The sequence below is a fragment of the Phalacrocorax carbo genome, chromosome 10, assembly GCF_963921805.1.
Source record: "Phalacrocorax carbo chromosome 10, bPhaCar2.1, whole genome shotgun sequence".
Classification (NCBI taxonomy): domain Eukaryota; kingdom Metazoa; phylum Chordata; class Aves; order Suliformes; family Phalacrocoracidae; genus Phalacrocorax; species Phalacrocorax carbo.
In genome coordinates, this window is record NC_087522.1 from 20,051,339 (window position 1) to 20,075,507 (window position 24,169).

Genomic DNA, 24,169 nt, shown 5'->3' on the forward strand with positions numbered 1-24,169 from the left:
AGGAAATCCTTTAAGGCTCTCAACTGTTGTTTCAGCAGATCTGTGCTCCAATGGTTAAGCACTGAATTGGACTCTTTGGCTTCTGGTTTTATCATGGATACTACACTTGATTACAGTTGTGTTGTAGAGCTTATCCAGTCAATCCTGTTTGATACTGAACTTGGACATTCCTGTGCTAGATAGGGAGGAACAATACTGAGATGGCAAAACAGTTGCTAAAGCTGGCATGCAACTTCTGTAGCCTCTTTGAGCAGTTGGCTTGGGTGCATCTGCCAAAGACTATAGCTGTTGATCTCCCACAAAGGTACATGCCTTAGATCCGGTCTTTTAACTCTGAGCTTGTCAGCAGCTAGGTGGGTTTCTCTGTGAAAGGAAATGATGTTAACAGCAGTCCCACTTGATCTTCTCATATCGTAAGTATACTAAGCTGGATTGTCAGCAGTGTGTACATTCTGCCACAACTTTGCTGAGTGGGAACAGTCCAAAGGAATTGCCCTGGAAGTTTTCAGGAAGAATCTACACAAGCTGTGAGTTGTCTTGAGAATTAAATGCCACATCAGACTGGCTACTTTTTCTGGCTCCTTTCTTGTTGCCCCTCGTAAATTAAGAATTTGAAGAGGGTCTCTGCCTTTTTGCAGGTGCTGCCTCATTGCTTGTTTTGGGGTGCCTTAGCCGTTTCCCATTCCTAGTTAGATGGATAAGTGATTATTTTTTTTTGTAAAGGAGCTGTTTCTAGATTTGCAGCTGAGAGGAAGTGCCAGCACTGGAATAGAAAAACTCATGCTTCACTGCCTCTCTCAATGCTTTCTATCCCACAGGCCAGTTAGGTGAAAGGAAGGGACAGTGCCTGGGCCCCCAGTGTTGTGCTAACCTCTGAGGGCACAGGGTACTCCTTTGAGATCCTAGATGGTACTCGGCTCTGCTGAAGTTGGGTTGGTGCCATGTTTACACTTAGTTTGCCCCAAAGGTGGGGAAAGGGAAGGGAGGAATGTCAAGTATCTTCAGCTTGCTGCAGGATGTGATTAGGTAACTTAAGAGGATTTTCAAGTCTTTCAAACAATGAGTAAACATGTCAAATATGATGGAAAGCTTCAGAGTCTTATATGGACAATCTAAGTCTCTCTGTCAAACTTGGAGCATCACTTTAGCCTTAAATTTCTACTCTGTTTTGACCCTTCTCCTTTGAGGGGGAAGGTCCCAGCTGTTGTGGGAGGGGGAGCAGGCCTTTGCAGGCCAACAAAGGAATAACTTGCCCCTTTGCTACTGAGGGTTAGTATCTTATGGTTTTGGGAAGGCTGCTGATGAAGTTATAATTTAGTTTTGTAAGAAAAATAGTGGCACGTTACTCTTAAAACTGCATTGGTCTGAGTCTCAAATTCCACTTAACTCTTGGACTTTGATTAGTGTATATGTAACTTCTAAAGAAGCCCAAACAAGTCAAATAACTCCACACTAAGCATGCCATGTATTCACTCATCTGGACTGGCTCTAGCTTTTGTACCATCTTCTGCATATTTCTACTTGACCTTTCCTTGACAGGTGAAGAATCTCAGACAAGGCATAGTGGTGTTCTGTTTTGTCGCTATGCAATATTAATGCAGAGGTATTAAAGAACAGTGATAGGTTCTTGTTTAAGTCTCTTCTGTTGAAGGGCGTTTGCTGTACTGGTTAGGTTAAAGCAGTAGCATTACTTCATTCAGTTCTCTCCAATGTTACTCATCCATTTCCTATGTTAGATAGCCAGGCTGCATCAGCAAGTGCTTCCCTGTAGTTCAAACACTGTATGTAAGTGAAGCCTGTGTTTTCTTCACAGCTGTAATTGCTCAGAGGTAAGAGGGAAGAGCTCTGAGGTGTAAGGAGTTAACTATGTACTGCATGGGACCACAGTGATGCATTATTGTACTCTTTCTTTGGATGTTCTTTTAGTCGGTAACTATGAAAATGACCAGAGGCTGGGGAAGAATAGTTTTCCAGGCATTAAATGCCTGGAGAAGCTTGTGTTCTTTTATCTTTTCTACTGGCTTGTTTTGTGAACTTGAGCGAGTTACCATCTCTAAAGCTTTTCACCTGGAGTGAGATAATGCCTGCCTTACACGTATGTGGCGGAGCCTTTTTCCTAGTAAATATGCTGTAGTCCACAGATAAAAGAAGTCTTAGAAGTGTAAAACCTCTGAAGCTGCACAGCATGCTTATAATATATCCCCACTAAACAGCTGTTTGGCAATGTCCAATGCAATTTCCAGTTAACGAGGGATGTTTTCAGGCCCTGCCAAGAGAACAGGTGATGTTTTAAGCTGGTATTTTTAAGTTGTCTTTATTTCATAAGAGGTAGCCAAGTATGTGTCCTGTTGCATTTGATAGGATCCTGGCCATTCTTGTTCATAAACAAGACCCCAAATTATTCTTGTTCATGTGCTGCACAGCACCTAAGAGAATCACTGCCTTGAAGCCCAAACAAGAGCAAAGAATGTCTGGGGTGCTTTTGTGTCTGTATTGGTTTGGGAACTGCAGAGAAGAAACTCTTCCAATATCATTCCTGCAATCTGGTAAAACTTGGAGTAAGATACACTAGAGGGCCTGGTATGTCCTCACTTAAATTTAAGAGCAGAAATGTGCTCAATAGGAAAAACTGTTCTTCCAAACAGTTTTCCTTGTCACTCATGTGGCAAGTGCTTCTCATGCTTTCTAATAAATCTGAAAAAGGGGTGGGGGCAGTAGAGGGTAGACAGGCCTGTTTCATTTAGTATAAAAGGTGAGCTTGGAGTTAATAAAGATGCTGATGTAAATAAGCATGGTCCTTTGGCTGTAATTCAGGGAGCAAATAAGGATTTTGGACTGGGTGGGCTGGAAATACATGGCAGGGGGGTGAAGGACTGTCTGGGAGCGAACTGGGGGAGTAGTATCTAGTGAAGCCACTGGCCATTAGGAAATGAAGGGCTTGAGGGTGGGTAGAATAAAGAGGGGAGCGTATTTGCTGTGTAAGGCTTTGATTGCCTCCAGGCAGTTCCACCCTGGTGCCTTGAGGCTGGCTTGCAGCCTCTGAAATAGCAATGCCTTGGGGTGGAAGCGTAGATGTGTCCGTCCACTTTGCTGAGGTGCTGGAGTTGTTACTGCGAACACCGTTTCTATTGCATCAATATACAGCAATGCTCTTTCACTCAGAGGTACTGTTTACTCAAGGGACAGGCTAATATGGTAGAACTTGCCCTTCCCCATAACACTGTGCTCCCACACCCCAGAGCCCCAGCGCAGAGTAGCCTTGCTGGGTGGCAAGAGATTACTCTGCTGTCTTGGGGGCTGAAGAGTCTTGACGGATTATCTAAGAATGCCTGAGATGGCAGTAGTCTTTTGCTGTTTTCTGTAATCCTCTTGTATTTTGGTGTTAAATGTTTGAAAGAATTCATGCTAATTGCTGTATTGGTTTGCTGCAGAAGCACATGCTTGCAATGTAAGAGTTCTTATGGAGGGGGAGGGAGATAAGAGGTAGAAAAGTGATGCTATCTGTGCGTTGCCTTGGCACTAGATATACTGTCATTGCTGCTTCTAAAACATCTCGGAAGGAAAAAGGCTTATTCTTGTCATTGTTTCCTCTTTATTGTAAAGTGCAAGGAGCTAAATCTTACAGAATATTTAGTCTGTAAGTCTGTAAGTCTCTTGTGGACAAGAGACTTGGACTGAAAGACTCAAGCAGATAGAGATCATTCTGATAAACCATATTTGGCTTGGCTAGAGATGCGAGTAATTAAAACTACCTTTGTGATGGACATTGTTTTGAAAACCTCATCCAGTCTTAAAGATCTTCAGAGTTAAATATTCTGTGACACTTGTACTGGGCTTTCACTTGACCTTTTCCTTTGCCATTCTGCCTGCTGTCCTTTAAAGCTCTGTCAGTATCATCCTGATGCTTAGTTTGTTTTTCTTGCAAGTTTTCCTTGCAGATATCATGCTTTTTCCTTAAATGCTGAGTTGAAGCTCCTTGCTGATGCTTAGCCTTTGAGGGTAGAATAGTAAGCTGATGCCACTGTAAAACAGTTCTTAAGACAGTCAAAAGCTACAGAATTTCTCTGGTGTTCCTGATTTATTACCAGTATCACTTCATTAAGGCTAAAGAACTTACCTTTCTCAGACAACATTGCACTGCTGCTCTTGACATGGAGAACTGAAGTTTGGTAAGCTGAAGAGGTCAGCGGACTTCAGAATCCCAACTCCCTGTCGTTAGAACGCAGATGTTCTTCCAGCACTTGAACCCAGTGCTGACAGTTCAGCATGTGGGGAGAAAAATCTAGAGGTCAGTGAACAGTTCTGCTAATCATGACCATAAGAGTAAGTCCTCCCACAAGCAAGCTTTTGGAAAAACCTCAAATGGATTCGCTTGTTTTCTTGTTGCTGTATGACTTCCAATGGGAATCACATTCCATGCAACCGCCTACTGTTTTCTGACTACTGGTTTAATTCTTTAATATCTGACTCTACAAAAAAAAGTAACTTCTGTATTTGGATAAGCATCCTTTGCATATATGGACATTGCTTAAGGGTAATACAAATACATGTCTCAGTAGTCAGAACAACTGTGAAGAAAGGTATTGTAGGAGCTTATGATCAACTGCTTACTAGGTGTCTTGAAACACATCTTTAGTGATACTTCTGCAGTGCAATGTGGTATATATTTGTGTTGGGACAGATTGCTTGTGGCTCTTGCATCCTGTATTGCAACTGGTGAGACAAGACTGTGAACGGGAAAAAGCAGTGTGTTCAGGATTGCAGTACTGCTGCTTTTGGTGGGCTGGTCCAGCTCAAAGGGCTGGGGAAATCTCTTATTCTTGGTGCTTATGGGGAGAAGGATGACTGGTATAAGCCTAAAAGTGGTAAGCTTTATCAGAAAATACAGTCATGCTGGAGGAATGATTGTAAGTGGAAAATGGAGTGAGATGCCCAGGGAAAAGGTGACAAATAGAAGTCAACAAGCTAGCTAGAGTGAACCTGTCAGGCAGGTCCCTAGCTATGCGTTGCCTGCATTAATCCATCCTGGTACGATTGCCTTTGGGTAGTTCCTCGTATTGATGTTGACTCCCTATTTTGGGAAGTCCTGGCTAACAAGTACTGAGATGGAGATAAGCAGTTCCGGTATCATAGTGAATCTATTGTGTGGCGCCACCAGCAGGAGTAGAGCTACTCCAAACCAGTAATGATCCCTTTCTGCCTGAACTACTTAATGCTATGTGAGAAGAATTTTGACTGAAAGTAATGCTTGGCATGGGCTGTTTCTGCTGTTAAAGACAACTTCTGCTTAAGTAGAAAAAAGATGAGGAAAAATAGGATTAACTAGTAAGAGTGACTTGGTGGGTTTTTTAATGTATTTACTATGTACATAATGAATTTGACCAATGTATTTGTTAATTGCTACCTGTTGTATGATATGGTCTAGCCTGTGAAGTGTTGCAAAGGCTAGCTACTGATTTATGCATCCTCCTATAAAAGCAATCTCCTGGTTTTGAGCTAAAAAGTCTTTTAGATCCTTTTCCTTGCAGGGTGCTGTTCTGGAGAAGGTATACCATTTCTGCCTCTTTCAGTTGACATAAGTACTGGACAGGAGCTCCTTTCTGCATAGAAATATTAAAATCAGAGCTGCCATCACATCACAGAATTTTCAGGTCCTTGAATTTTCCTGGGAAGGCAACAGTAAGACAACCCTCTTCTAACAGAAAATCTCATCTATAAATTCACACTATACTGAGTTTCTGTGAGGATGATGTGTTTCCATTCCTTGGCTTGACTTCCTCCCAGCTCAAGCTGAGCCTTTTTTATAAGTACTTAGCCACCTGAAGCATTACACACCTTCAGAGCTTGCCAGTTCAGAGAACTGACTTGAATAAAAATGTTTGGGGCAAGTGTCATTAGCATATGGCAACCTGTCATTCAGGGAGACTAGGCACTCCAACATTTTCCTGCTCTTCAGCAATTCATTCAGTAACAGGTTTTTAAGGATCCATATTTACATTTTGGCACTTCTGAAGAAACTTATTTCTGTAATCGAGGATACATGCATGACCTGCTTCAAGGCTTTCTCATGTAAGCTACTGCACAGTAGTCCATTGGTTGATTGCAAACCTGAAGTTCATCTGATTTAGAGGACTTGAACTGACTCCACTTTAAGAACTGGAAGATCAGCTGAAGATCTCTCCTCCAAGGCAGTCCTCATACTCTGTAACAGAATCCACTTCTGGTTATGAACATGAAGAATGATGAAACAAACAGGGGATATAAATTTGGGTATTGGAGCCAAATTGGAGCTGTCAACCTCTTTGCGTGCAAACTTCAGACCTTCCCTCCCTTAAACCTTGCTCACAGGTGTTCAAAATCCGGCTCTGGTTTTACCTACCGAATTTTTCCCTCCCTTCTACCTAGGGATTAATGATGACTAAATTGCTGTGCAAACCCAAGAAGTTTGTGTTGGGCTCTGCTAACAAATGGGGAAATTTGAGGGGGGGTGGGTGGGGAAGAAGGAAGCTCCTTGGCAGAGGCTTCACAGCCACATTTGGGCATTGCAGTGAGTCCTAGTCCTGTGTGAGCCCTAACATACCTGTGTTCTTAGCATGCTCTGGGTACCCAGGGGAAAGGCAGCTGAATCCAGAGATGGATTCTCTGTAGGACAACTTAGTATTTTTTTTAGATGGTTTGTATTTTCTTAATGATAATGTGAGTTTGCATTTTTTCTTGCTCTTTTCCACTCTGCTTTTATTTTAGGTAGTGACAAGAAAGCATTAGCATTGTCTTGTTACCCAAGTGTAACTGTAATGTGGTGCTTCTAAAAGATCTTTGCAAGAAACTGAACTACTGCTTCACTGGCCTGTGGCCAACAAATATGTGATATCCAGGGGCTTGTTAGCAATAGGAAACTAGGCTATGCTTATCTTGCTCTGTCACTGAAAACTAATGGGAATAAAATCTTTCAAGATTTAAAATTTGTCACCTGGCTTGATGGATCAAAACCAGGGCAACATTGAACTGACTTATTTCTCAGTAGTCTGGGGTTAGAAGTCCTGTGGAAACAAAGGAATATGCTGGTACTTGAGCTGTAAGCAGTACCAGAGGATTAAGGATTGAAGTAGTATCCAGTGGTAGAGCTGGATTACTGAGTATAATTAGGGTTTTCGAGGGTCTGGTTCATAACTTCCTCTTTCTACTTGAATTCTAAATGAGAAATTGTCTGACAAAGTTGTATGGGTGTTTAACTGGTACTGGGAAGAGAAAAAGTCTAGGAGGTTGGACAAACTGAGAATGGGAGGGGAGGGGCTGGAACAGTGGTGGGGGATGGGCATGAACCAGCAGCCTGGCATGTGAATAAACCTGGGAAGAAGATGCTTGGTGCATGAGCTGGTAACAATATTTGTATATCTAAGATGTTAATATAATTGCTAAAGGAAAAAAGTCCTTCGAAGTCAATTATAGGAGTGGTCTTTCTGAGTGCAGGAGCTGGCAAACTTCAGCTGGGAGGAGCGGAGATGACTCTTCTTGGCTTAATGTTTTCTCAAAGGTTTCAGTGTTTTCCAAGTAGGTACTGGGAGAGCTGATTAAATGTGTAGGACCTCTCTGAATCTTAAGAGGATTGGAATTAAAAAGGAGCAAAGGCAAAGAGTGAGCAAGTAAGAGTGAGAAACTGGGAGTGTCTGGTAACAAGGAGACTTGACTGGAGAGATGTGTGGAGCAGACAGTCATGGAAAAATCAGGATTGGCAAGGATAAGCAAGCTGATTCAGACAGAATTAGGCTGTAGTCTTTACTGGTGGCCACATCTTTAATTTTCAAAGGTCCATGAAATCTTACAGCTAGGCCAAGTACACAGCCATTTCTCATGCACCTACAAAACAAGTTTTTATGTGACTGTCAGCCCAATTTCTTAAATCAAGAGAGATGTTTCCTCTTGGGTCACAGCTGACCTAAACTGACTTAGTATCTGCCTGGAGTCCTATCAAACACCATAAAATCAGGGTGTTTTTTTTCCTAACTCTTCCCTTCCTATTTGTAAGGCTGAATTTCTATGGGTTTCTTAAACTTTATTCACCGTCCAATTATTTCTTGCCTCCTGGTATGGACCAAAAAGCTCCTAAGAAGTGGCATGATATGTGATTCAGCATGTAAAGATTTTTTACGGTGAAACTAGGACTTCTCAATGTTTGCTAAGACAGCTAGTGCGTGGGATAACTCTTCAGCTTGAAGAGGTTGCTGAGTTCAGGGGAGGGGAGAGGAGAGAAGCATCTTTTTCTCCAGAACAGGCGGCTCCTCAACCAGAAGCCCACTGAGAGCTGGTTGTGCTGGGTGCTGCTGCCACTAGTCTTGCTAATATTTAGATAGCACTGAGCTGCTTTTTGGGGGGTGGGTGCCAACCACCAGAGTCTAGGCCTTCATTGTTATCTATCTACCTATTTTTAAGCAAACCTCAACTGCGGTCTGCATCACTTTATAATAGTGACTAGAGCTCTCCTGAGGCTTACATTTGAGCAGGGTGAGGGAGTGTGATTTGCTAGTGTTGTCTTGTTTGGATGAGGAAAAATGCATGCTGTAATTCCTACACGGGGAGAAGTTATTACTGATGCTTCATTTCCCTTGTTCCTTGCCAATGCATTAGCTTGCCTGCTATCCCCTTAAGCAGTAATGTATCACACAACCAGTAAGCAGCATACCCTTCAGTTGTGCTATTCAGTGATAAAGCAAGTCCTGCTTCTTCTGATCCTTCCTACCGGCACCACTTCTTCCTGGGCTCATCATCTTACAGGCCATAGTCCAGGCTGCTGGAAAGGTGGGCAATATCCTCCAATAAGAAGAGGAACCTTGATCACTGGGGGCCAGAAAAGCACAGTCCTTCAGAAGAGATGACGCCGAGCAGCCTCTTAGGCTATAGGAGGTATGAAGAAAGAAAACTGCTTAACCCTGTGCAGAAGATCACTGTTCTCTTCCATATGTGGTGACGGTATGAGTACTACTTACTCTTCGTGGTCTGAAGCAGTGACAAAAAAACTGAATGTGGAAGCTGGTATCACAGCTTGCCTTAAGTCTGTCAACTAAAAATGTCAGTTTGGTCTTTGTCCACTGTGAGAAGTCTGACCAGTGAGCCTGAGTATGTGTTTGTACTGAGGCCAGGTCTTAGACCAGACAGAAAGAGATCCAGAAAATTTGAGGAATCCAGATAAAGCCATAGCTGTTTTGCCACATGCCCTGAAAAGGAAGATGAGACACGGCAATAATCTTGCCAATTATCTGTGTCAAAGACTTATTGTGCAAAGGTCTCATATTTGCTTATATTAAGACTGATACCCTGCTCCCTTCAGGGAGGCAGACAGCAAAAATAGACCAGTATGTATATTAGATTTTTTCAGCTTCCACTAGAGACACACATACAAATTACAGTACAAAGTTAGCTGAGTGCTTCCAGAACCCCAGTGAATGCAACTGGAGAGAAGTTCACCTGGGAAGTACTGTGTGAATTTTGACTAGAGGTGGCTACTTGTACAGAAGGCTGTCAGTCCTGGATGAATGGTTCATGCATGAAGACACCCCACTGGCTTGGGTTGCTTTTAACTGCAAGGGTCTTGGTGACAATGCAAGTTAACTTCACTGAGTTTAAGACAGAATACTGTATAACTAGAAATGCTCTAAAACTTATATCCACAGAAAACAAAGAAAGCATGTCTGCCCCTAGCAACAGGGAATCAGCATGAATATTCTGCAGTTCCTCACTGAAAGTGTGAAAAATAGTTCAGCGTAGCTGGAATCTCTCACTGGAATCACCCTTTCTGCATGCTGAAAGTAGACACACTACAATAAACCGTTCTATAGTACAAAATGTTGTGAAAAAGCTGTCAACCTGAAAGAGTGAACAGCCTGCCTGAAGATCAGTCAGTAACATATTTCTGCTTGGATGTGGGGATTAAGTGTATGTGTAACATGCTGGGGGGGGGGGTGCTTTAGGAAAGGAATTTTTGTATCTTGCTGCAAAAATTCATACCAACAACTTGAGGCAGCATCAAGATACCTGTAAATGTTTTTCTCTTGTGAAGATTCCACTGTCCTTGCTTCCCCTTCTACATATTAAACTGCAGACCTCATAGCAGCAACCCTGACAGATTAGTGACGTTTCCCCTCACTACAAGATGGACATTAAGGTGCTGGAGCATGTCCAAAAAGCAATGAAGTTGAAGGGTTTAGAGCACAAGTCTTATGAGAAGTGGCTGAGGAAACTGGGGTGGTTTAGTCTGGAGAAAAGGAGGCTGATGGAAGACGTTATTGCTCTCTACAGCTACCTGAAAGGAGGTGGGTGTTGGTCTCTTCTCCCAAGTACCTAGTCATAGGACTAAAGGATATGGCCTCTAGTTGCATCAGGGGAGGTTTAGATTGGGTAGTAGGAAAAACTTCTTCACTGAAAGGGTTATCAAGCACATGGAACAGGTTGCCCAGGGCAGTGGTTGAGTCACCATCCTGGAGGTATTTAAAAGAGGTGTGGATGTGGCACTTAAGGACATGGTTTAATGGTGGACTTGATAGTGTTAGGTTAATGGTTGGAGTCAATGATCTTAAAGGTCTTTTCCAAACTAAATGTCTCTATGGTTCTGTTCTATGATTCCTTGTAGATGTCAGTGGGAGGGATTCTGCTGGGTACATCATACAAACCTCATCTGCCACTTCAGTAAGGAAAATATTCCTGGCCTGTGTAAACAGATTTTCATACTACTGTAATAGTAATATTGCTGGGTAGTTCAGCAGTAGTGATAAAATGCAACATCTTAGTCCCAAGCTATTGGAAGGCCTGTGAATTCTACTTGAATAGGCTAGAAAACCTTGCACACTAGCAACTTGCTTGTTTGAAGTGGTGTTGCCTAGTGTGACTCTGGCAGTGCTGTAACGATGCTTGACCTGTATTTTTTTTGTTTTCAAGTTCAGCAATCAGCAGCTAGGTTAGTGCTGCAACTTTGAAGAAGGACATAAGTAACTACTGTAAAGAAATCCTGTCTGCAGAAAACATAAGATGTATTTACTCTTCAGTGTATATGGTAACACTTCTCTGAATGTTGTCGTGCTGCTGACAGGAGATGATGGCATTAAAGCTAACCATGGTGCAGCTAACAAGCATCCTTCGTTCTTGCCTTGCACAAGCATTTTATCTTAGAACTGTCTCTCCATAACTCTTCCAACTCCTGAAGCAACCGGTACATGCATCTTGTCTATTATGGAGAGGTTTATATCATATATTTAAATAGTCATATGAAGTGACTTTTCTGAGGTGGGAGCAGGGAGCAGCAAAGAGTTACTTTCATACCAGTAGAACTGAAGTTTGTATCCTGAGTCTTCTGTGCACAGCAGGCTCTTCTATTTGTGATCCAGAAAGACTTTAATAGTGGGGAAAGCTTCTCTGCTACTGCCTGTGCTGTCCCAGAAAGCTTTGACTGCCCAGCAGTGTGAGGAAGCATTGTCCAGCACTTAATTTGTACAAAGGGCTAAACTCTGTGGGTGGTTACCCCTACAAATCTGAGAAGCATTTGGTTTAATTGTAAGTAGAAAGATGAGAGTTATTGTGAACACTGTAAAACACAATGCAAACAGAACTACAGAGCAAAGTAATGAAACAATGACTCTTTCCCTTGGAGTGGGGGGAAAAGTTTATTTTTTCTGACTTTTGACAGGAGTTTCAGTTCTGTTTTGTACATCCTTTCCTGATTCTTTCCCTCCTTCCTCTAAATGCCTGGCTGGCATATTTCTTTTCATGGTTAGCAGGACTGGTTTTTTTTGGTTCTGAATTAAACTTTGCCTTAGACTTAGTGTGAGAAGCCAAACCTGGGATCCTTATGATGACAAAAGCACCCAACTGGAGGGCTATTCTGAAGAGTCTCTGCTGGCCTGCTAAAGCAAGAGTTAAGACTTCTAAATGGTGTCTTTAAATGTTATCATTTGACTTGTATAAAGTTGAGTCTCTGAAACTACCTGTCTACAGATCAGGCATATGTGATCTTAATGTCAAATACCTGTGTGTATTGGTAGATGAACATCACTACTGTGGTGTTTTGTAGGGGGAGCAGAGAGTACTTCATAGCTATTAACTGAACAGTTAATACTTCTGCTAATGAGAATGTGTCTTTATTGTTGCCTCTTAATCCATAGGCTAAAAGTCCAGGGATAACACCACCTCTATGATATTAGGAAAAAACCCCTTTCTTTTTAAGAGTGCTGGAATAATGTTATCCATAAATGTGATAAAGCTGCCACTTTCACGGTACTGGCAACATGAGCTACTCTGTATTTAATATCTTCAATTTAATATCTTCATTTAATATCTTCAGTTTCACTGTCTTTGACACTTTAGAGGAGTAACAGAGTAAACAAGGGCAACCTCCTTCATTACTCTGTATAGCTGATGGGGCCAGAACCCATCTTTGAACATCTCTCTGGAGATAGCAAGGTAGGACTATAGAAGGAGACATGTCAAGATAGTTATGTCCCCAGACAGAAGTAGTAATAGTACTTCAGAAGCTTTGTCACTGAAGTGTTGATGATAGTACATGTAAAGTCAAATGAAATGGGGAGAAGCCCCTGATGCAGCCATCTTTCCCTAGGAGTTATCTTTGGTTAATCGTTGTCTTTGGATCATATAGGGGTAAGAATATAGTTAAGAAAATCAAAACCTTTAACATTCGCAGTACCTCCTTTTTTAATATCCCTCCTGTGCAATGGAATTTCAGTCTTGGCATTCAGTTAGTATACCTCTACTGATGGGCAGCCAGCCCTTGCTGGGTTTTGAACTAATGAGCTCAGCTATTTCTAATATCTACTTCTTGATTCTGCTGTTGGCAGCCGTAACAATACCATAATGAAGGCTGGATGCCAGCTTCAATTTGAATGCCTCTTTCAGTATTTTAGAGGAATGGATTTAAGAAGGACTGACACTTGCAGAGCTATGGAGTTTTAATGGGTGGCACCTTCCATCCTGGAAGGTCTACAAGAACAAAACATTTGTGGTCTAAGGAGTGCCTTTGTATAGTTGTATTTCCATTGGAGCTCAACTCTGAAGATATGGCTGCCAAACTGTGTTTGTAAACTATGTTTAATCATCATGTCTCCTCATGTGATGATCTCCTAGTGGATTAGAGCAATTCCAGAGATGGTAGTCCTCGTAATACACCTGCCTTGTTTCCAATAATAGTGTCTAATACATATGGCTGTGACTGAAGCGACATACTGGCTGTGGTGTACACTAGTCACTGGGGAAAGAGTATCTGGCTTGATGTAAGCTCAGTTGTATCTGTTTTGCTGTGTGTGTTTATGTAGTGTCTTGTGTGCATGCTAAAGGGCATCAATGGTACTAGCCTAGGAGACAGTGTTCAGGGAGTTTCAAAGCCGTCTTTGGTAAGACTTGATATCCACTTTTTGCAGTGGGTGGTCTCTGACATGTACATAAGGTTTTGTCATATTGGGGAGAATGAGTGATAGGAGGAAAAAATGTGGTTTCTGCCAGTTTAGGATATTTAGAAAGCTTATCAACTGACTTGGAGACTCCACTTAAAGTAGGTGCCCTGCTCTTCAGCAGTAACACTGGAAGGAAAGGGCAAAGTATTTTGATTCTTGAGGGAAAGGCAGCATAAGAAGGTGGTTAAGAGAAAGGGGGGCTGGATGAGTTGATGTCAGGTGATGAAGCCAAATTTTAAGGGCTTTGGATTTAAAGGGAAGCCCTTTACAACTATCAGGCTAGTGATGGAAACTCAACAGAGAATTCATGTCATCAAATAGATTATTCATTCAAGAAGGCTTCAGCAACACTTAATTGTAATCAGACATGCTCGGAGTTAATGCATATCCCTGCATTACATAGCAAAGACTTGTATGAGAAGCTTATTTGATATCAAAGACTCCTCTGCCCTTTGAAACAAGGAAGAAGTGTTATGCTGTTCATTACAGCATAGTGAAGGGTATTACTGTAATGTTGGCCAACTCCTATTAGTAGCAATTTTGAGACAAATTCAAGGGAAGGGTCTTGCAGTGTTGTTCTTGAGCAGTGATAGGCCCCAGAAAGGTTCTACTGGAATTACAGGGATGGAACTAAATACAGGTGGAGGGGAAGATTACTGTGGATTATATAACTGGATCTAATTAGGTAAACTTCCACCTTCTAACACTTCAAGAGCTCAGAACTGATGGCCCTACAGCTTGACCATTCTGTCTGCAGTACTCCAAGCTCTTGTAAATGGGGAAGAAGCTTTCCTAGGCTGACTGCATAGCCAGTCCTACTAAAGGTAGTACAAGGGGGAAAATAGGCTCAAGAAAGTGTTCTTTCATAGCCACTTTCTGTATGTGGCTAAACTTCCCATGTGAGTGCACAGAACTCTACAAATTCTGGAACTGACTTTTAGTAGTTTATACAGTGGAGGATAAGAAAGCATGTACTTCAATCTCCTCCATGATTCAAAAGAATCAGGGCCAAGAGGGTGTGCTCCAGATCATGAAGAGCACATGCAATGGCTTAAAGCATTCAACATGATAGCATTTAAGGATAGCGCTCCCTCTTCCTGGAAATCTTGCTTGGGATACTGTCATTTGTTAAAGTATACACCTGACATTACTTCAACCCTTCTGCTTTCCTGAGAGCTTCTTTTGAGGAAAACATATCCTATTACAATGGAATAGCTGACTTCTTACCTTCTACTGGCAGCACAAAGTTGCAGTCCTACTACATTTGCTAGGGGGGAAGAACAGCCTTAACTATCATTATGACAAACTAAAGTGCTCAAAGGAGACTAACTTGGCGTAAGTTATACAGGATGTTTTGAGTTTATTTTCAAGTTATGCTGAATAAGCAGAGGACTCCCTAAACCAGAAAGACTGGATCAGGTTATTAAACAATACAACTTACTAAAGACAAGATTCCACCTTTTATGTCAATGGAAGTTTTGCCATTGTTTTCTTTGGGACAAGAAGTTCATTGCCTGACTATGCAAACATCTGGATTTTCTATCTGGTTCAACATGCATAGTAGCAAAGCTGAAGAGAAGAAATAGTCCAAGTTAAACATGCTGTCTCTTGTCAATGTGTTTGACAAATTAAACTTAATCTCAAGTTTGTTCTAGGCTTACATGTCATCTTGGCTGCAAGAATAATCTGAGTAGGAGAGTGAGCTTTGACAGAAGTTGAAGTAATGTTATTTCAAAGGAATTAAATCAGTCTCTGCCTTATTAATATTGCCAAACTTACTTGAAAGGTTTAGAAGTCATGTTAGAAATGTGAGACTTGAGCTGAAATTTGTTTTGTGTGTTAGGGTTTTGGTTTCCTCTCCTGTTCAGTTGGTTGGTATACTGATCTGTGGTACAACTTATGAGATGCTTAAACAAACTGGATGTTTATAAAATTGAAGTAACTTTTTATAAAGGTAGTACAGACATGTGGATAAAAATTCTGTGGAAAAAGGGATTATTTTAAAATCTGAAATGAACTTCTTGTCCTTGATGTCTCTGGCATTTTCCTTCCCACAAGTCAACTGTAGTTAAGCACTTACATAAACTTGAACCTGAAAAGCAAAAAAGAGATATAATTTTAGAAGTTCACTCCCTGACTTCAATGACTTTTTCTGTTAAAAACAAAAACACAACAATAAAAAAAACCAGTAGAGCTTCTCTGTGATGAGGTCAGATTCTAAAGCTTTCTCATGAACCATTTGTCATAGGTGGGCTCTTCAAATATGCTGTTAGGCAACTTCTTTGTATCTAGTACCTCATCTTCTAAAACCAGAGCACAGCTGCTGTATCATGTTTGGGGATTAGTTTATGAAGAAAACCAAAGCATTATTTCCCAGCTAGAAGTCATCCAGCAGGTGAAGCACAATACTTAAGTGCTCTCCTTCATTGTAGTGGCTTATACAAAACAAAGACTGAGGGAGGATGGTGTGGGGAAGGGAGAATCACTGTAGAAAAATGAGGTTTCTAGCCTTTAAGGGCAGAAAACTGTCTTGAATTCAACTCATACAAATATATGTAGAGTTTGCCTACTTTGTGGTGTGATCCCATATGTTTGCCTAGCCTTCCTCTATCCTTAAGCACAGGCTGTGTGCTTTGAACCCATTCTTGTTTGCACAGCTGGGGGCCTGGGGTTGAAACATAAGTGGTGCTTTAACTTAGACTCTTCACTTTGCAGGTGGGATGACTCAGGGAATAAATGTATTACAATATCCTTCTTGTAAGTCCCTCCTGTTTGGGGAAAGTGCTGTGCCCTTCTAAAATTTGTTGGGAAAGCCTTAAGTCTCACTATAAAACTGTAGGTTGCTAGAAAACACCCACACACCAACTGGAACTTGTTAAGATGCAGGACTTTGGTTTAAAAACGTATCCTTAAACCAAAGTTTCTCAAAGTTGTCCAGATGTGAGTGAAATAAACTTGTGGGCACTTCCAAAGAGGGAATATTAAAATAAAGCAATCTTTTCCTCCCCCTGCCCCAAAACACAACAGGCTTCCCAGGAAGCTCACTTCGAAATCCTTTTTTCACTGGATAGGTTCTGGGGCTGCATTGGCACTTTCAGGACAGAGGCTGGACACCCTGGTCAGCTGTTGGGAGCTGTGGTGCTGCTGGATGCTTGGTATCTTTCTGCAAGCTCTGACAGTCCCAACTCTGCCAGGGTTTCTAAGGCTTTCAAATTTTGTCTTTGTATTTCTAGAAGCCAAGAACTTTGGGTCTCTGGCTTAAAGCGGGATCTCTGACACTTCTGAGGCCTGTCAGGCTTCTGGTTCCATGGCAGGAAACTTGCCTGAAGTCCCAAACCCAAGGTTGAGGTTGAAACCCTTGTGCCCTGTAGGCAAAATGCCACGGGGCTGAGACTCTAGCCGTGATTAAAACTGGGACTTGGCTCTAGCTCTGCCTCCAGCATGGCTGGCTGCACCAGTTTGGAGCCCGAAACCAAGGCATAAATCTGTGAGGTTAAAACTAGGAAATGTGAAATGATGCTTTCCAACAGCAACAAAAATGTCCAGAACTTTATAGTGTCCCCTAATGTATGAAATGGTATGGTTTTCCTGAGGAATTCTCCCTGGGAAGGACTCATTTATTTGTACTTAACACAGGCCAGTCTGAGTACTTAGACAAATGGGTGGGTGATCTGTGCCATATGAACGTACCTAGATAGATCACTTTTTCCAAAGATGTATTCTAAGGGTCTTCAAACTCGAAGTCTGCCAAAACAGGAGTAAGGCATTGCATGTGCTGTTTCCTTGAGCTCTCTACTCCTCGGCTCTGTTAGGCAGGAGCCTGCAGTTTGGAAGCAAAGCTGCTAAACAGCAGAGGCAACTCTGTTTTGATCTGTAGTGGACTCTTGTCTTGTATCTTAATAGACTTCCACTTTCTCATGTTCGTCTCACTTGCTGAAGTGTGTTACTCTGGTACTGCAATGCCTTGGCCATTTCTTGTTACCTCCACCACAAAGGGCTGTGCTGTTCTGTTTGTGCTTATAATGTACCCAGATGGTGAATAGAGTGAGTGACCACCAAGCTCATTTTCACTTGTGGGGTCAGACCTTTCTCTGCTAAATAACACAAGAGTTCCCAGCTGCTATGCAGCTGCAGGGAGTCTGCTTTTCTTCACAGGCATTAAAAATCCTTTAATCAGTGTTTGTTGTTTGTCAGCAGTGGTGTTGAGGTGTGGAGAAAAAGAACAGATATGCTTTGTTGGCAAAGTTAACTTCATTCTGACCTCTTATCTTTCCTTTTTCTTTTCAAGTCTGAAGAAGCAGAAAGTAGTTTGGGAAGTGGTTTCTGCAAGCACCTGTGTAAATGTATTTGCTAAAGGAGGAGGCTTATGTCCTTATGCAGATAAAATATTCGACATAAAAAGATGCTCTGAGAGCTGCATTGAACTGGAAGCTCTTTAGGGCAGGGACCCAAACTGACTGGTGAAGGAGCTGTGCAGGATTCATTAGTATAAGCAAATGCTACAAAAATACAAATACTGTTGTCTTATACTAGTGCTACTTATGCTTGTTTTAGGATTGAGTCTATATTCAAGGGATCATATTTGCAATCTGGTCAATTTTAACATTTCCCCGGAAAATAGATTGTTCCTGCTAGTTTTTGTGCTGGTGTGTTTTTTTGTTCTGTGTTTGGTTGGATGGGGGTGAGGGGGGGTTGTTTGTGGGAGACTTTTTTGTTTGGTTGATTTTTGTTTCCTTTTTGTTCTCCTTTTAGTAGTTCTTCTCTCATGGAGGAAAAGAGAGGATAGGAAAGAATTGGTAATCCAGTGACACCATCTCCAGTCCCATTTGTTTTAGATGTAGTCTGTTCTGAAACAAATGGGAACACAGATATCAAGAAGAGACTTTCTAAAATCTGAGCTAAGTTTATTATTTCCCTCTTCTTTCTAGATGAAGCTTGGAAACCTGCTGGTGCTGCACATGTTTGCAGGGTTGTTTTTTCTCTGAGCGCAGATCTGTTCACGTTGCGTGTCTGTGTACAGCACCAAGCGCTGCTCTGTGAGTGATTCTGTTGCTTGCAGAGCCTGTTTTGTGGGTGTCCTGAAGCTGTTGGGACACCAAGCTCTGATTTGAGCTTCTAGGGTCATTTGGTATTAAAGGCAGAATGCTTTATCTGGCTGCTCTTCCCCTGAGAGGACCAAAGAATGGTGTTACTGCCATGGCTGTGTCTTTGGAGGGTTGCTAGCCAGATGTCAGGGCACCTGGTGTATATTGCTCACAACCCTCTGCCTGACTCAGCACTATCTCCTGCAGTGACCAAGGTGCTCTTTGGAGCAGGGCTGTGCTCCTTGGAAAAAGGGTCCCTGTTTGCTCAGAGTGGGAATAAAGTACTGAGAATGAGTACCTTACAAATTGTAGTTGCAGCTGTTAAAATGATAGATTCAAGCACACTCTCCACAGGCAGACACCTATTTCTGTGTTCATCCAGTGTTTTTCTTCATCAGGCAGCCTTTCTTCATAAGGCTGCTTACAAAGGAGGGCAGTTGTCATGCTCTCAGGCAAAATGCTAGAAAGAAAACTCTGTGCCAGGCAGGAGGGGATGGACACTCAAAATAGCTAGTATGTTAAATGTCTCTGAATGGCCCATTTTGATGAGCACTTCTATAGCATGAATGCTTACCAACTAGAAACAGGACAAAGAACCACTATTTTACTAGCTGAAAACTGGCAGGGCTGCCGAGCAAAGACAAGAGCTCTGAGCTGAAGTGGAGCAGGTGCCCTACTGTAGGGGGAGTTTTTGAAGCCCTTCAGTAGTATCTCCAGGAGATCTAGCCTTTCTGGCAGTGCTGTCTGATCACATGAGGAAAAACCCTGATCAGACAGGCATGATCCTGGATCCTTCTGGAAATTAATGCAGACTTTTACAATTATAATCTAGCCTAACAAAACAAGCACCATCTTGTGCAATTATGTAAACCATAAACTTTTTTGGCAAGGCAGGTGTGGCATCTTCAGTGTCTGGAAAGCACCTAACATGCTGTGTGGGCTCTCTAGTGTAATCCAAACTACAAATGCTAAGAAGGCTTTGATTTTTTTTAAATTATTATTATACCTTGGTTCTTGGCTTAATTTGGGTAGGCAAGAACTTCACAGACTGCATTGGGGTGCTCTGCATGTTTCCTCAGGTCCTCATAATTAATCAATGCCAGGCTGTTCCTCTCCATCACTCTGCAAGGAGGCACTGGAGGAAAGCTGTTCCATAGCCTTAGGTTCAGCTCACTTGTCAGCCCTGAGAGGGATTTTCTGTTCTTTAGAGATGCCCTTTCTGGATGGAGGGGCATTCCTAGCCTGCAAAGCCCCTTTATACTGAGCATTTTGGTACAGGCTTCAGAAGGCTTAGGTGAGTTTTCACAATGCAAGCTGAGTTTTCAGTAAGTTTGTAATATGGTTTGACGTTGGGAACAAGTATTCTATCTTTTTTGGTGCCCCTCTAGGTAACTCTGATCTGTAGAACTCAGCTTCTGACACAAGGAATTTGCAAAAAGTTTCATGCCAGTAGCTCAAGCTCTCAAAGTTGTGATAAATGTGTTCCTTGTAAACCAGAATGGTTTCTGTGTTTTAACTGAATATTTCATTGCTGTATGTGCACCATACTGTGCTATCAGGCCGCTCTGCTTTTAAAGTCTGTTTATACAGACAGCTGAAAAGCCTTGTGAGTCTTTCAGGGTCTCTGACATGCTGGGAGGAAGCTTCAGCATCTTCAGTCTGCTGTCTTTTGCTGTATGTTTACAGTCACTTGTGATCTTTGTACCTTGGGGGCTACAGAAAGACATTACTGTAGCCAGAACAATTCTAAGCTAGCTTGTCCAGCCCCTGACAAGAACTGAGCAAAAAATCTGGTCCAGCTTTACAGTGTTTTTATAGTCTAGTCCAGGTCTCTATAAACCATTTAAAATTGCCTTCAGGTTTGAATTTTCCAATTTCCCATTTGGAACAGGTGTTGCCAGGTTATAGAAAGTGTTGCAGAAAAGGAACAAAAACATTTTAAACTCTGTGCTGTTACAAATTTTGGCAAGTCTCTGATAGATGAGATTTTTTTTAAAGTTTGCCCCACCCAAATTAAAACAAGTGGAGACCTTGCTTACTTTTCCCAGCTGTTATGTTTAAATAAGGTTTTTAGTAATGCATGAGTCTTCAAAAGATCCAGCAGTACAGAGCTAATATGTTTTTATATGAAAATATGCAACTTCTAAATTGTTTTTAATCTCATTTAATTGGGGAGAGAAGGGGGGTGAAGACTTTTTTAAAATGTCAAAAAAATTTCAGAGATGCATGTTCTTGGAGCAGTTGGAAACTAACCCAAACTAGGCTTCAGGCAATGTTTTTTCAACAGCTTTAACCTCAAAGCATAGAGCAGACAGCTTTGTAAGCAACTGTAACACCAAGGTGATTATGGCAATGACTCACACTTCCCTGTAAGGCATCCAGCTATCAACACACTTGGAGAGCCGTGGCTTTGCGCATGCAGGCAGGGTGTCAGTCAGTGCCCACTTGCCAGCCAGCTCCGAACTGCTGAGCTCATAACCGCTTTGACAGCGCGCTGGGATATTGGTGTATTAGAGAGCAACTCTGGTCCACCCAGGCTCCTGAGAGGCTTAAGAAATGGGAGCTCAGGAAGGGGAAGTGCACGGCAGGTTTAACTTCCCTTTTCTTTGCTTAATTCTCATGCGACTTGTTTCAAAAGTCCCCTGAAATCTTCCTGTGAGCAGGTGGTTGGATTTGGGTAATAGTTAAAGGTATGACCGACTAACCAGTAAGCAGAGTAGCATGGGAAGTGAAAAGGGCTGCTACTATCATGCCCTGGTGAAACTATTCCAAGGGTTATGGGGAGAGGATGGCAGTTGGGGTCCTCAGGAAGACAGTATGAATTTGGGAAAGAGACCTGGGTATCCCTGTAAGCAGCTGGAATACAGCTGAGGGTACAACAGTAAACTAATGCCAGATGTTGGGATTTGCAGGGCACAAGCAGACAGAAAATGGGGACTTGTTCATGTGCATTGTGGGTTTCCTCATCTCCAAAAGATAAGGCAGAAGCCAAGCTGTTTTCAGAGAAGGGAAACAGTTGTGATCATGGTACAGAGGAAGTCTTCTGGGTGAAGAATTGGGAGACTGGGGTTGTTTGCATTGAGAGACTGACAGGAAAGGAGGCTGCATCCAGACTGAATGCTTGGGAAGAAGAGCTGTTCAGAAAGATGACAAATTCAAACTTCTGAAAGGAAATAGATTTTCACATAGAGTGCAATTAGATTGTGGGATGCATGGAATGCAATTGCCAGCTGGGCAGGATGTCATTGGGAAGGAACAAAACATGGCTTTGGGAGTGTGCAAGTATGCTGTTGCAGGTGGTATCCACAGATGACATAGTAATGCTTTAAAAAACAAATAACTGGCGATATAATGCTGGCCACATCCATGGTTCAACTACTAAGGCCAATCTTGATAGGTTATTTGGGTTCCTCTGTCTTCGGTGATAAGTTTCTTGCACCTCTGACTCAAATTGTCTAGTACCAGATACTGTTTGTGGCAGGGTGCTGGGCAAGCTGGGCTGTTGTGACTCAGTATTGCCCTTCCCTTGTGGGCTGTGTTTGGCTTTGCACATCTTATGTTTTCAGAGGTGAGGCAGAATGAGTAATGTTTCCGTTCTATTAAAGAAAAGAGAATGGCAAAGACCCTTAATTTTTTTAAGATGTATGTGTTTCATTTTAAGTTCCCTTCAGGCAAAGTCAGCCATGGTAGGCAGCTTAAACTGCATTATAGACCACATTGCTATTGTCATAAAACCAAAATATACTATGCTGTGTTTTGGGAAACCAAACAAAACCAATATTTATTTCTTCTCCCTCCCTCCTTTTTTCGCTTCCTTCAGTTTTTAATAAGTGACCGTGACAGAGATCCTCAGTGTAACCTGCATTGCTCCAGGTCCCAGTCCAAACCCCTCTGTGCCTCTGACGGCAGAACATATGAGTCAATGTGCGACTACCAGAGAGCCAAGTGCCGGGAGTCAAGTCTGAGCGTGACACATCGTGGTCGGTGCAAAGGTAGGTGGGTTTCAAATGCCTTTGAGGGGAGGAATGGGAGTCTTACCTCATAAGAAACTGGGTTCTTAGATACTTGAGTTTAGTACCATGCTCTGCGAGTCATCTGATTGAAATTGTGCATTTATGTGAGCATGGGTATCTGAGTCTGCGTTTAGGTGGCAGGAGTAAGAACCGACCGAATTATCAATGAAAGAAGGCAAAGGAGCCAGAGGCATCACTGAAAAAGGGCTGAAATATGTCTGCAGAGCAGAAGGAGCTGGCCCCATGGAAATGCAAAATCAAATCCTGAAAGAAGAGATCTTCCTTGCTACCTGTGCCGGTGAGGAACTGAGATACCTTTGAGTGATAGGAATGTGGAGTGGGGAAGAATGTGCGGTGCACATTAGATGTCTAGTCCCTTTTCAGACATACACAGCCTTTCTGTGCTGAGCTAATTAAGACAGAATGCATGCAAGACTTCACATGACCTATTTTTTGCTTGTTTGCTATTAGATATTTACTTAAAAGTGAAAACATTGTTTCTCTCTCAATTCAGTGCTTCAGCATAGTCTAAAAATGAAGTTCCAACTTTTTTGAGGAATATTGGTGTCTTGTCACACAAATGGATTGTTTCTGCACTGAAGTGAAAAATGAAGTTGAGAGTGCAATTGGCTCAGAGGGCAGATGGCACAGATGTGTTTAGCAATTGGTTAAAGTGACAGGAGAAACTCATTAAAATCCCGGTGGAAGGATAAATAGGCATATGTTTAAGCCTGACTTCTGTTTATGAAGGCTTTTTTACTATTATAAAATGTGTCTTTGTCAGAACTACTTGTTTTAAAATCGAAATCCCTTTTCAATGGATTGATAAGCTTTATAGTTTAAGTGAATTATGAGCATGACCTCAAATATTGCTTTCCTTTAAACAGTTTCTCATTGGAATAAAGCTTATTTGTATGACTTATTTTTTCTTGTCATTGCTGGGTTGCTTTATGGCAGCTTCTCTCCCATAGCATAGAAAAAGGCCTTTGAGTCATGCTGCTTTGAGTACTGGAAACCCAGAAGCTTTCTTCCCAGGGCCCAAGAAGCAGTTGGACTGTTCTTGCAAGTGATGCATTTTTGAGTATTATGATAAGAAGTGGTAGGGTGGGAGTCCTGCTTTTGCTTTCATCACTTGAGTGGAGTGGCTTAGATGTGCAACTCCATGGCTGCTATTGGCATATAAACTGGCACTGTTCAGTCACTTAAAACATGGGATCTGAAATGTGGTACATCCATATGCAAAAGTGTCTGTTTCTGGAAGTGGAGAAAATGTTGACTGCCAAACTACGCAGCTTCCTGTATATTGTGATTGCAGAGTCCCAAAGAAGTAACTAAAGACTTCTTTGTCTTAAACAGGTAAAGTATACTTTCCTTTCTGCTCTCTGACACAACTGAAATGTTTAGCTGAAACTACTTGCGTTCTCCTTTTTCTTTTCCCTCTTACCCTGTGGTACTACACAGTACCTAAAAACCTGGGAGTATTTGACAACTGCAAGTCATCAAGTGCTTTTAAACCCACTAATGCTCCCATAAATCCCTGGAAAGTAGGAATATTCTTTTAACTATGCCATTCAAATTTAACCTTGCTGATAATTTCCATGTGTGCCGCTATTGAAAGGTA

The 24,169-nt window shown here is 42.0% G+C and overlaps 1 protein-coding gene across 6 annotated transcripts in view; it reads left to right on the forward strand.

Moving 5' to 3' along the window:
* The window catches only part of SMOC1 (SPARC related modular calcium binding 1), a 135,240-nt gene that overhangs the window by 21,147 nt on the left and 89,924 nt on the right, over positions 1–24,169 (forward strand). For 5 of the 6 annotated variants that reach the window (XM_064462340.1, XM_064462342.1, XM_064462344.1 and 2 more), the window contains exon 2: positions 22,356–22,527. In XM_064462340.1, the coding sequence (XP_064318410.1) occupies positions 22,356–22,527 (172 nt within the window). Of the gene's footprint in view, positions 1–22,355; positions 22,528–22,676; positions 22,847–24,169 lie in introns of those variants that run through there. The other variant, XM_064462346.1, reaches the window with a different exon arrangement.